The 13,983-nt window shown below is 38.9% G+C and overlaps 1 protein-coding gene across 1 annotated transcript in view; it reads right to left on the bottom strand.

Moving 5' to 3' along the window:
* The window catches only part of ago3a (argonaute RISC catalytic component 3a), a gene marked incomplete at its 3' end in the record, with an annotated part of 70,686 nt that overhangs the window by 18,951 nt on the left and 37,752 nt on the right, over nucleotides 1–13,983 (bottom strand). The window contains exons 6-10 of the mRNA XM_079838142.1: nucleotides 11,442–11,576; nucleotides 8,876–8,963; nucleotides 7,984–8,131; nucleotides 7,787–7,906; nucleotides 1,680–1,802 (exon numbers count right to left, since the gene is read on the bottom strand). Of these exons, the coding sequence (XP_079694268.1) occupies nucleotides 1,680–1,802; nucleotides 7,787–7,906; nucleotides 7,984–8,131; nucleotides 8,876–8,963; nucleotides 11,442–11,576 (614 nt within the window). The remainder of the gene's footprint in view (nucleotides 1–1,679; nucleotides 1,803–7,786; nucleotides 7,907–7,983; nucleotides 8,132–8,875; nucleotides 8,964–11,441; nucleotides 11,577–13,983) is intronic.

Raw genomic sequence — 13,983 nt, 5'->3', positions numbered from 1 at the left:
TTTTGAAGAGTGCACCCTTACACGGACATGTATGCAGGTGTTTATTGGATAATATTGCATATTTTGTGAGATTTGATTGAATATTTTGTATAAAACGAAAGTAAATAAAAGTACAAACACGCCCACTCACGTCAACCCCCCCACCCACGATCCGCTGCGGGTTAACAAGTTAAAGGGTTAGTTCACCCAAAAATGAAAATTCTGTCATTAATTACTCACCCTCATGTCGTTGGACACCCGTCAGACCTCCGTTCATATTCGGAACACAAATGAAGATATTTTATTTGAAAGCTGATGGCTGAGAAAGGCTTCATATAGGCCTCCATTGGCATTCAGTACATTGACACTTCCAAGACCCATTAAAGGCACTTAAAACGTCGTTACAAAGTCCATCTCACCACAGTGGCTCTACAATAAGTTTACGATGCGACGACAATAGTTTTTGTGCGCAAAAAAAAATCAAAATAACACCTTTAACCAACTTGTTCTCGACTTCCGTGTGTGCCTCCACGACGCATGCGCGAGAATATGACGTAGCGCCGGCGTTCGGGAATCCATGAAATACACACTTTAACCCCATTTTGAGAACTACGCCGAGACCTAAAGCACGATCAATGTAGAATCCAACAGCTTAGACACGCGCGTCTTCCTCTGCTCGTAAACAAATCGCTTCTGGGTCATGTGTCCGAACGCCGGATCTGCGTCATATTCTCGCGCATGCGTCGTGGAGGCACACACGGAAGTCGAGAACAAGTTGGTTAAAGGTGTTATTTTGATTTTTTTTTTTCGCACAAAAACTATTGTCGTCGCATTGTATGATTATTGTAGAGCCACTGTGGTGAGATGGACTTTGTAACGACGTTTTAAGTGCCTTTCATGGATCTTGGAAGTGTCAATGTACTGAATGCCAATGGAGGCCTGTGTGAAGCCTTTCTCAGCCATCAGCTTTCAACTAAAATATCTTCATTTGTGTTCCGAAGATGAACGGAGGTCTTACGGGTGTCCAACGACATGAGGGTGAGTAATTAATGACAGAATTTTCATTTTTGGGTGAACTAACCCTTTAAGTTAACAACCAACAAACGGCCACTTATCAAGCTGGTTTTGCGATCTAGTTTCCAGTGATTTCTTTCTGATTCGTTTTCTGATAAATCTTGAATTTGTTGGTGAATTGATAGGTTTGTGTGACGTTGTTCCAGAGAGGCGTGTTACGTGCGGGTTTTGATGAAACGGTGCGGAGCTTCTGGCCCAAGTATGGTTTTGGGATTGATGATACAGGTCCGAGGCTATTAGCCCCGCCCAGCCTGTTGAAAGCCCTGGTTTGCACTGGCCCGACAGTGGAAAAGTGGCGATTCTAAACCCTCCATAAGTTACCATTGCCCCCGATCTCCTGTCATTTAAAAAAGCATGTACAAAAATCACACAAAACCATAATTCAGCCTAACTAAACTGACTCAAACACAACAATAAACATCCTTTCATTAACTCATTTACAAAAACAAGAAAATTCACTGCAAGCTTGTTTATTCTGCGAGTTATTGCACACTTCAAACATCACAGCAGCAGTGATTAGGAGCTGTTAGTTCCTCCAGGAGAGGCTACTCATTCATTCAGACAGACAGACACAGAGAGATGTGGGTGATTGAAAAGAAGGGTACCATAAAGTGCTCTGTGCTCACCCTGCCCCCGTACTGCAGCATGGGCGCAGGCAACACGCGCCCCGTCACGTGGGCCATCTCGTCTCGCACCTTAAACTGAAACTCCTGCACGAAAGGGTCTGCTTCATAGTTAGCACTGCGCACCTGGAAAGACACAGACAAGCACCTGTTGACACATTCTGCAAGAGCATTCATCAGTAGAAGACCTACTACTGTTTTAAATATGTAGTGTATTCTGTTTTTATATATGCATTTTTTATGTATGCATATAGATGAAACAAAACGTTATGCAACTTCACTGAGAAATACACAACATTGTGGAAGTAAAATGTGTTTTACATTGTAATGTTACAGCTGTTCTCCGGTACTGTTCACTATAATGTTAGTGCCAATATCATGCTATATTAACATATAGCAGTACAGGCTAATTTACACACCTAGGTTTAATATTCTGGATTATGAGCTCAAATTCCAAAACCAATTAGTAACAATTAGTTGCGAAAGTAGTAACAACTAGGGATGCACAATATATCGGCCACCATATCGGTATCGGTCGATTTAAGTTCATTTTTAACGTAAATGTATAAGAAAAAGTGGCCGATATCTTAAAGCCGATAAATAATGTATTATTTCCTTCAGATGAGACACTTCAGATGCACACTGTTCGCATTGATGGTTTTCAATTGCTTGAAATATGATTTGTATTAGGGTTGGGCGATGTTCCCTAAATTGGCAGTTGACGATGTTTACAGAAAAACATTCACGATGGATGGTGATATTGTCGGGGGGTATATTTTACTATATCTCTTTACGTAAATATTATTTTCTACTTAAAACTATAATTTCGTTATTTTACTAAGCCATGACTCATCTGGGCTTTCCAATAGTTTGCATGTAAGGGGGAAAAACGTAGCTTTCTTCCACTTAAGAGGAGTTGTGCACTTAAGCAATTTTTATTGTACTATATCCCTTTACAGAATTTTTTTTTTTTTCTACTTAACTATAATTTCGTTATTTTACTAACCCAACGAATGACTCCGCTACATAAAATTATAATGAGAACATCATAATTGTGTGCTTGGGACATGGATTTTAATGGTGAGACTTTTGTTTTTGTAATCAGGCTCTCAAAAATTATATAAAAATTTGGATTTAGATTTATTCGTCCGATTATTCGGTTATCAGCTTTCAGACATAAAGAATTATCGGTTATCGTATCGGCCAAAATTTTCATATCTGTGCATTCCTAGTAACAACAGTAAAACAGATACCAATAATTAGGTTTATAATTAGCACTGTGAATTTATTAGTGTGAATAAATGGTGAAACTGCACAAACTTATATAATTATATGATCAATAAGTTATGACAACATACATTAGCTTTAACTCATCAAAATAAGTTGAGCAATTTTCAACCTTTTCTTATAAGTTATACATTTTTAGGTCAGTTTAATGTAATTTAAGTTGAAATGACTTAAACATCCAAGTTGAGTGCACTTAAAAATGTAACCCTCAAGCCACCCTCGCATAACAGCCCTTAATCCCGCCCCCGTGGACACATTTCAAATTTTAAGGTCAAATTTTTTTTATAAATGTTATTTCACCATCTTTGATCAAATTAATTCTATCAATGTATGCCTTTTTTGTGATATTAATGAAGTAATTTACCTCTAAAAGTAACATTTTTTATGTAAAATATGCTAATTTTTATGTTATATTTAATATTTATTTAACTTCAGTAAAAAAAAAAAAAAACATATCAGCATGTCCAGAGAGCCAATCTAAAAATGTGGTGACTTTGGTGACCTATGATGGTACTAATTTATTTTTAAAGCTAAAATATCAATAGCCATTAGATGGCAATAGAACTCAATGGCTGCATATGGGCTGAACTCTGTAAACCAATGTTTTTTTTTTAATTGCCCAGTTATTGGCTCATTTAATTCTTTTGTTTGTGTATGTGAGTGACTTTTTTATTTGACAAAAATAAAGAACTAAAACTCTGTTATAGGTTCATTCAATGGCTTTCAATGCAATGCTTTTGTGGATGTGTGTGTGTGTGTTTTGTGTGTGTGTGTGTGTTTGCCACATTGAGAATGTTGTATAGGCTCACTCCTTCATTTGTGTGTATGTATGATCTGCAGTGTGTTGGATTTATGGATTTTTATTGGACAAATGAAATAAAAAACACAGTTTTTTCCATTCATTCCTATGGGTGCCCATTTTTGTCCACTAAGGCAGGATTAAGGACTTTTTTTCCCAAGCACTTAACATTGTAGAATCGAGGCAATTTTTTTTGTGTATGTTCAGGTGGCAAACTTAGGAAAAGTAGCCAAGTCTTGTACCGCTCAGATTAAGGAAAGTAAAAAAACAACAACAACAACAACAACAAAAAACGATTTTGCCCTCATTTGTCCAGAACATGGCAATTTTTTACAATGATCAGCTTTAATTAGCTAGAATTCAGATAAAACTCTGAGATGACGAAACTCTCCAGAGTCTGAGACTAAACACACAGGATGTTTGTCAGAAACGTTTCTTGCCACAAGTTGATATATCCCAGCTCAGATCCTGCTGTACTTCGAAGAGTAAAAATACTCTCAACCATGGTATTTTTAGCTCTGTCTCAAAGCAAGACTTTTTCATTTGGTGCATTTCATTGGCCTCGTCAGTTGCTTTGCACCCACACGGCCTCTCTCCGCTCGTGTTTGGAGATCTAAACGAGAAATCAACCACAGCAACACGCATCAGCTGCTCTGATTCAGCGCCTGATTGGCTGTCATTTTAATAAGGGATAAAGAGCAGCAGTGCTTCAATCACACGTTACCAGCTCAACACCGATGGCAGACTGGCAGACTGTAAATCTGCAGGGAGCGAGGTAAAGAGTTCAGATCTCAGCTAATCAGCTCGCAATACAGTCAGTGCTCCGAAATCGCTGACCTCCATTAATGCAGACAGCAACCGGAGTGCAGATCGACCACACGGACAGCAGGAACACCAGGGGTGGGGGGTTAATACACTGCTGGAAGATCTTGCGTGATCCTCAGAAGTGTACATCTGGATTATTATAGTTAAGTAAAACTCGCGTTTGAATGCGCGCTCCCGTTTACTGTCAATATTAATTTTGCGACTGTGCGTACTCTGTGAATAGGGAGCGGTGGTGCTGAAGGCACATTTTAAAATATAAGTTTGACGCTTCTCCGCCACTGTGCAGTCCACTAACACGTAACACACACTCACACACACGCTCAATGCGAGAGCTTCACTAACACGTAACACACACGCTCAATGCGAGAGCTTCACTAACACGTAACACACACACGCTCAATGCGAGAGCTTCACTAACACGTAACACACACGCTCAATGCGAGAGCTTCACTAACACGTAACACACACGCTCAATGCGAGAGCTTCACTAACACGTAACACACACACGCTCAATGCGAGAGCTTCACTAACACGTAACACACACGCTCAATGCGAGAGCTTCACTAACACGTAACAAACACACACACACACACGCTCAATGCGAGAGCTTCACTAACACGTAACACACACTCACACACACGCTCAATGCGAGAGCTTCACTAACACGTAACACACACTCACACACACGCTCAATGCGAGAGCTTCACTAACACGTAACACACTCACAAACACGCTCAATGCGAGAGCTTCACTAACACGTAACACACACACGCTCAATGCGAGAGCTTCACTAACACGTAACACACACGCTCAATGCGAGAGCTTCACTAACACGTAACACACACGCTCAATGCGAGAGCTTCACTAACACGTAACACACACTCACACACACGCTCAATGCGAGAGCTTCACTAACACGTAACACACTTATTTTACATTTATATTGGTTTTATTTATATACAAAGCAAAACTAGAGTGGAGGCGTAATGTAAATGTAGCGTTGGCATATTCTATCCTAACTTCACCCTCATGCCCTGTCATGACAATATGACACGAGACAGCTTTTCACCTCGACGGGAAATCTCATGGCACGAGATCTCGTCACACCCCTAGTATAAAGTACAGTAATCTGTAAATATTAGGGGTGTAACGATATATCGCAATATAAAAATGTGACGATATGTATCGTTGATGGAAGTGATATGATTCGCTTGAGTTGCCTTGCCTTGATATGAGTTGTTTTATCCAAGGCTTGCTGTAGTCGGCCTATTTATAAGGTATAATTCACCCAAACACAAATTTACAAATTGAGGCTACCACAAATGTAAATTGTCATCATGTACTCACCAACATGTCGTTTTTCGTTTAACTACCAAACACAAATGAAGATATTTAGGGGTGCACCAAAATTTCGGCCGCCGAAAATGTTCGGCTGAAAAGGGCATTATCGGTTTCGGGCCGAAATAAAAAAAACAGCCGAAAACGTAAATCGAAAATGAATGTCACCGGCCCCTCCCATCCGTGCGCAAGCGCTTGGGTTTCACTCACGGCCGAGCTGTTATCACGCGACGCGTCTGCCTATCAAAGATTAAGCATGCCAGCGGTATGAGAGCAAATAGAGACGTATCCAGCTGAACTACCCATTACCAGAAGCGACAATCCCCTTGACTACTGCCGTGCGAACGAAGGCCATTTCCATTGCTTGCATGGATTGCACGCAGGTATTTATCTGCCCCAAGCAGTGTTGCCAACTCCGCGGTTTTCCCATGGGATGTTTTCCATGTCCGCAGGTTGAAGCGACCCCAATTATGTGATATTTAGACCCAGGAATGCGAATATTAGCAGGCAACCCTGCTAAAAAAAAAAAACACATATTTTACCCCCCAAATGCCATTTTTTCTGGAGAACAGTGAGAGATTATTCAGTGCAGCATCTCATGTTCTTGATGAGAACCATTCTGTGATTTTGTGTGCAGTTATTCAGATAATTGTGGATCTTTTTTTGCACAACTGTTAAAAAACTCTTTTATTTGATGGAACATAGAACTTGAGGAATAATATTAGGCCTATTTGGTATTATTTATATTTATTGTTAAAAATATTTTAGGTTTTATTATGCAACTTAATAAAAGTTTGATTATTCTATTGGTTCCTGATTTTTTCATTTCAGATCCATTAAATTCAAGCAATTTATATAATATATATATATATATATATTAGTGTATGTTTTTAAAAGAAGCCATTTTCGGATTCAGTTTCGGTTTTCGGCCAAGTGCATCCAAAATTTTCGGTTTCAGTTTCGGCCCAGAATTTTAATTTCGGTGCATCACTAAATATATTCTTTATGAAACCAGAGGGATTTCTGTCCCTCCATTTAAAGTCATTACTCTCAAACTTAAAAGATCCAATAAATGTCATAAAGGCATCGTAAAATAACTAATCGAGTGGTCTAATCCAAATCTAAGTCTTCTGAAGAGACACGAACAATGGTTTATGATGAACAGATTCACAACGACGCGCAAACACAGACGTTCTAATGATTGATTGACGCACGAAAACACGAGAGTGAATAAACGCAGAATTAATATTATGGAAACATCTATTTTTCCATACCTGGAAATTACTCAAATCTAATTCCATACTGTGTAGAAATTGTAACGATGTACAAAAATAACTAAAACAAAAATGAATAAAAACTATTAAAAAAAAACCTTTTAAAAAATACATTACAATTTTTTTTTTTACAATATTATGGAAAAAAAAATGAAAAAAAAATGACAATGACAATGGCTGCATCCGAAATCGCATACTTCCTTATTATATAGTGGGCAAAAAACAGACAAAAGTGTCTGAATTCACAGCACTCATAAAAGAGTTGACAAAAAGTACTCAGATGACCTAATACTTCCAGCGAGATTGTGAAGTGTGCATCCAATGGACACTTTACTATCCCATGAGGCCACTGGAGAGGGTTTGTGAATGGAGGTGAAGTGATGTAACAGGTCACATGATAATGACAACATGGTGGATGTAATATATCCAGATTACATTCATACTATATAGAACATACTTTTTTTAGTGGCTGTGAAGTAATTACTTATTCAAAATAAGTACCTACTCAAGAGAGTATGTGATTTCGGACGCAGCCTAAAACTGAACAAATGTAAAAACTATAATAGGCACCAATAAAAGACCCTCACCAGTCTGCTGATCTCCTCCTGTCTGTCTGGTGCTGATCGTGCTGTGGCTTTGATCATGGTGGATGTTTGATTATCTGTCAGTTTCTTGATGCACCGCTGCCCTGCTACAATGTTGCACACCTGAGAGAACAGCAAACCCGTGTAAGAACAGAGGATGTGGCCAATCGGCGTCACGTCGTGCGGATGACAGGACTCACCTCCAGGGGCAGGTAGGTGTGCTTCTGCTCCTGCCCCACCTGTAGACAGGGCAGGTGGGGGTATTTCAGCTGCAGGTTGTACTTTTCTCTGAAATACTGAGCTACTGTTCGTTCTACAGTTTGGCCATTCTCCAACTGCAAAGGGAACCTGGAAGAAAACAGGAAACTTGATCAAACAACAAACCACCACTAGAGGGCATCAAAGATGCAGAGCTGAACTGCTTCCTTCAGTACAATCATTAGGGCTATGTTTGGAATATCATACGACTTTTACTATTTCTACAGTACATACTATGCATATACTCTGTGAAGTGTGCAAATATCAACAAGGTCAACAATGCAATACAGTACTGCTTGAAATATACATGACAATGCGGTTTTACATACCACACAATTTTTCTTGCTATTATAATACCTAATAATAATATTACTTTATATTAAGAATCTTTTTTAAAAGTATTAGGAACTTTAAAAAATGCTTTAATGATAATAAAATGAAATAAAAAAAATGTAAAACCAATCTAATGGCCCAAAAATAGATTTCATTTTATTTATTAAAATACAAAAAAATTATAATACTTAAATAGATAACTAAAATAAATAAATAAAATAGATAACTAAAATATAAATAGATAACTAAAATAAATAACAAATAAATAAATAAATAAATAACTAAAATACATAACTAAAATATAAGTAGATAAGTAAAATAAATAACTAAAATAGATAAATAAAATATAAGTAGATAACTAAAATAAATAAATAAATTGATAAATAAAATAAATAAATAAAATATAAGATGATAACTAAAATAGATAACTAAAATAAATAACTTGAATAAATAACTAAAACAGACAGATCGACAGATAGATGTATAAACGGTTTGACTAACGTTTGGTGGCTGGCAGGGCGGCGGGTCACATTGCAGACCCGGTACTTCCTCCGCATGGTTCCGCAGTGTGTCACCTCCACCTTCAGACCTGCACATAAACCAGCCAATGAGAAAGAGACAAGCACATACAGGAGGTGAAACTGAAACACTGGCCCATATAGTGGTTTCACTCCTATATAGGCCAATCTCCACAGATTTAAAGGGATAGTTCACCCAAAAATGAAATTTAGCCCATAATTTACTCATCCTCAACTTCAAGTCATCCTAGGTGTATATGACATTCTTCTTTCAGACGAATAAAATCTGAGTTATATTACAAAAGTCCAGGCTAATCCAAGCATTATAACAGCAGTAATAGTTGTGCTGTTTTTGAAGTCCATAAAAAAATGCATCTGCTCATCATATAACTGCTCCACACGGCTCTGGGGTGTTAATAAAGGCCTTCTGAAGCGAATCGATGCGTTTGTGTAAGAAAAAAATCCATATTTAAAACTTTATCAAGTAAAGTTCAAGCCGTTGCCTTCCATGGAAAAGTGTTGAATGTTGAAAGTGAAACTCAAGATGCGTGCGTGACGTCATGACGAGCGGACCTGGTCGCGTTAGTCTTTCGATCGGCAGGGGAACTTTCAACAATTTTTCCATAAATTGAACAGGGAAGGCGGTCGGCTGAAACTTTACTTGATAAAGTTTTAAATATGGATATTTTTCTTACACAAACGCATCAATTCGCTTCAGAAGGCCCTTATTAACACCCCAGAGCCGCGTGGAGCAGATATTTGATGGGCAGATGCATTTTTTACGGACTTCAAAAAAAGAGCAACTATTAATCCAATTCTAATGCTTGGATTAGCCTGGACTTTTGGAATATAACTCAGATTTTATTCGTCTGAAAGAAGAATGTCATATACACCTAGGATGACTTGATGGTGAGTAAATTATGGGCTAATTTTCATTTTTGGGTGAACTATCCCTTTAAGAACGATAGAGACAGAGCGACGTGCGTCATAATCTGGAGGCCATTCCCACCGAGGGGGAAAACAATCGAACGCTCTCCATTGACTTTGCATTGCGTGAAGCGGCCTCCTTGTCATTTCGGACTTATAACAAAAAACAGAACAATGTCTAAAAGCGGATATGTGACAAAGTGTACAGCAAACAAGCGAAGCAAAACCCACAGCCCAAAACCCAGACGTTTTTATAAGCTATTGACCCAAAAAACGAGCGTTTAAGGACAAAAAAGCGGATACAGGCCATTGAGGCCACTGAGACGTACACACACTAGAGGAGAACGTAATCAGCGACAGGAAATATCATATATAAAAATGACATTTGGATATTTGACTTAACAGTGACAACATATTTACTGCACACATAGGTATACTGAGGCATACTGAGTGTCAGGATCCCAAAAATGACCCATTCTTCCTGCTGAAGCGTCACGTTTTACTGCCTTTATCCACTTTTGTCTCCTTAAACTCTCGTTTTTTTGGGTCGACAGCTTATAAAAACATATTTCTGTGTTTTTTTAGCTTGTTTGCTGTACACCTTGTCACATATCAGCTTTTAGACATTGTTCTGTTTTTTGTTATAAGTCCGAAATGACAATGAGGCAGCCTCACGCAATGCAAAGTCAATGGAGAGCGTTGGATTGCCCCCCCCCCCTCCGGTGTGGGCGTGGCCTAAATACGCTCTGTCTCTATGGTATAATGTTGGCATACACCACGTAGGACAAACCTCATGCAACAAGAGTAACTGTTGACGCAAAAGAAAGCTGTCTGAAATGGATGTCCAGGTATTAAAAAACAAAACCACAGCTGCCCAACCTGCTGCAGAATTAAATCTCACACCTCGACTCTCCTGTTTCCACCAAAACAGCTCCAATATTCATGCATGGTCGGGCTGCTATAGCCAAACCTTTGGTCACCCGTGCCAATGCCAAATGTCGGTTTCATTGGTGCCAACAGGGCAAATCTTGGGCTGTGGACAATGTGAAACATGTATTGCTCTCTGATGAGTCCACCTTCACGGTCTTTCCCACATTCGTGGGAGTTACGGTGTGGAGAAACCACAACGAGGCTGACTGAGTGGATCAGTGATGGTTTGGGCTGTAATATCATGGCATTCCCTACTGTGCTTGACGGACGCATCACTGCCAAGGATTACCAAACCATTCCGGATGACCATGTGCCGTGTATCAGCATGATAATGCACCAATACACACAGCAAGACTGAAGACAGAATGGTTTGATGAAGATTTAAGTGAAGTTGAGCATCTCCCATGGCCTGCACAGTCACCAGATCTAAATATTTTTGAGGTGTTTTGGAGAAGCAAGTCAGAAAACGTCCTCCACCAGCATCACATAGTGACCTGGCCACTGTTCTGGAAGAGGAATGGCTCAAAATCCCTTTAACCACTGTGAAGGACACTATCGGTCATCCCCAAGATGAATTGATGCTATATTGGCCACAAAAGGAGGCTCCACGCCACACTAATAAATGACTGAGGTCTAAAACCAGGTCTTTCAGTTTCATTGTCCAACCCCTATACACACATGCACACACATACCTTTGATTTCTTTGGTGAATTTGACTCTGTGGGAGTCTGTGAGGGGGCGAGGCTGCTCATCGATGTTGTGGATGTCCAGTACCTCACACATGAACTGAATAACTGGCTGTGCTTTGTAGAAAGCTGTGGCTGACACTGTGTGACAAAAGAGATGAAAACGCAGTTCAAATCATCATTTATAAATAGGTTGTGAGGAATACAACTTTCAATACATCCTCTGCCGTGAGAAAGGACCATGTAGCAGCATTGAGGTGCTTTTTGCACAGGAAAATATATTTTACAAAAATCAATTTTTCCCCCAGAAAATATTAGAGTAGCTTGTTTTTTGTCAGTGATCTATATTGCAGCGCTTAATGAAAGCATTTTACTCACATTTATGACTAATAATAGATGCGTGCAATCGGTGGATTATATCTAGGAGTTTATGTGCGAATACAAATTTCATTTCAAGTTCATAAAGTTTTAAATATTTCAAATGGCGTAACAAAAGTCTCAATTACCATATATTTAAGAGGTCTTAAATTTGGGGTCAGAACAAAGGAATCATCCTAATGTGATTATTAAAATTCAAAAGGCTATGATTTAATGAGTTAAATCTGAGCTCTGCACATTACAAAGTAATGCGGCACTGTTGTGCTTTCTACAGGGCAGTTCGCAATCAATTAATACTGCACGTTTATGCCAAGCGATTGCTTATGATCTCCCGTTGATGAATTATGACAATGTTTATTTTATGGTGCTTGCACTGTAATATGTTTTAGATGGCAGCAAGACTGCATATTTTATCTCCTGCTTCTTTTTGAGCAAGCGGCAACCTCCCCCAGTTTCTCTTGAAGCCAATACGGAAGTGACTTAAACTGTAATTCATCGACTGGCCACTAGAGACAGACTCCAGCAGGAGCAGAATCTCATTGAGTCATGTTAAAATTCCCAACTTTACAGCAGAAATAAACATGTTTACAGCCTGGGACAAATTGTGGTTTTGGTCTATAGAGCTCCGGAGGTTGACGTCACGCAGCCTAAACTCAGGCAATCAGGGGAGCGCTAGAGCGGCTGTAGCATTGATATCTATAAAATAATTTAAAACCGGACTGTTTCAACCTTACTATTTCAACACGACGGACAGCTGATGTGCGCCAGAATGCCAGAACAAGCGGGGAAAAGCAAAGGGGAAATCATTTTAATCACAGTAAGTTGTTGAAATGCCGTGAATTTCAGTTTATTCTTCATTCTTAACTACTTTTGCCTCACGTATCTAATGATAAAAAATAAGTTCCCATTAAATACGATACTTAATCATGAATAACAGAAGTGCTTTTATATATAAATAACATTCAGAAACTGTAGGCTATTTGAAACTAAAATACAAAGGATCAATAAATAAATACTGAAGCAAAAAAATAAGAAATGGCATTTATTGATTATGACTGCTTTTATTTGACATGCACAACACGTGTTAATCTATACGCATGATTTCTCTCTTAAAATATAAGCGTGTGTATATGTCAGCATTATCATATACATGTAAAGAATTGAAGTCTGTAATGTAAAACAAGAGCATATTGATGCAGTTCAGTCTGTAGCTATTCTATCTTTTAATGTTGCTCCTGATCAGAGGCTTCCGTAAATATTTCATTTATACGTAGATTTAGGCTTCACCTAAGTTTAATGGTGCAACACAAACATATTTAGTAGTGCATGAGTTGTAACTTAGTGTCCATTTAAGTCAAAACTAGGCTAGTTGTAACTTGCGCACAGCTGGTGCGACAAGTGTCCTGACAGGAAAGCTATCCGTTCCTTTATCCATACATGTGAAAAGCACCCCGGGGGCATTATAGGCATCTGTTATGTTTAATATATTAAGATTTTGCATCGTAAACCAAATGGGTCACGTGACCTCCAGAGCTCTATACGGCTAATTTTGCCCTTCATGACAACTGTGAGGGGGGTGAATTTTTTTATAACTCATTCGTTTACATCAGAGGTGTCAAGTAACGAAGTACAAATACTTCGTTACCTTACTTAAGTAGAAATTTTAAATATCTATACTTTACTGGAGTAATTATTTTTCAGCCTACTTTTTACTTCTACTCCTTACATTTTCAAGCAATTATCTGTACTTTCTACTCCTTACATTTTAATAATAGCCTCGTTACTCCTATTCCATTTCGGCATGTTTTCATTCCGGCTTGTCATTAAAAAAACAACTATCCAGATAAATCGCGCCATCCGGACAGAGTGAATTTGATTGTGGTTGGATGAGAAGGATAAACACAAACCATTCCGACACCCTATTGGGTTGTACGCGATCAATCACGCCTGCACCTGCACAAATCACACACACCATGTTGCCAGATAGGCCGGGTTCTCGCCGACGAGCACTTTCAGCCAATCAGCGATCAGCAGGCAGACGAGCTCATTCATGACTTTAGCCGGGTTTTTAGCGTGATAACTCGTAGCGGTATATTCCAGTGATCGTTATGCCAGTGGCATAAATATACAGTAAGTTTAATCTACAATAAAGAGTGGGAGAGTGACTCAA

This window comes from Gobio gobio (assembly GCF_949357685.1).
Source record: "Gobio gobio genome assembly, chromosome: 15".
In the NCBI taxonomy this organism is placed as follows: domain Eukaryota; kingdom Metazoa; phylum Chordata; class Actinopteri; order Cypriniformes; family Gobionidae; genus Gobio; species Gobio gobio.
The sequence above is the reverse complement of the archived record's forward strand: the minus strand, read 5'-3'. Positions and strand labels throughout refer to the sequence as shown.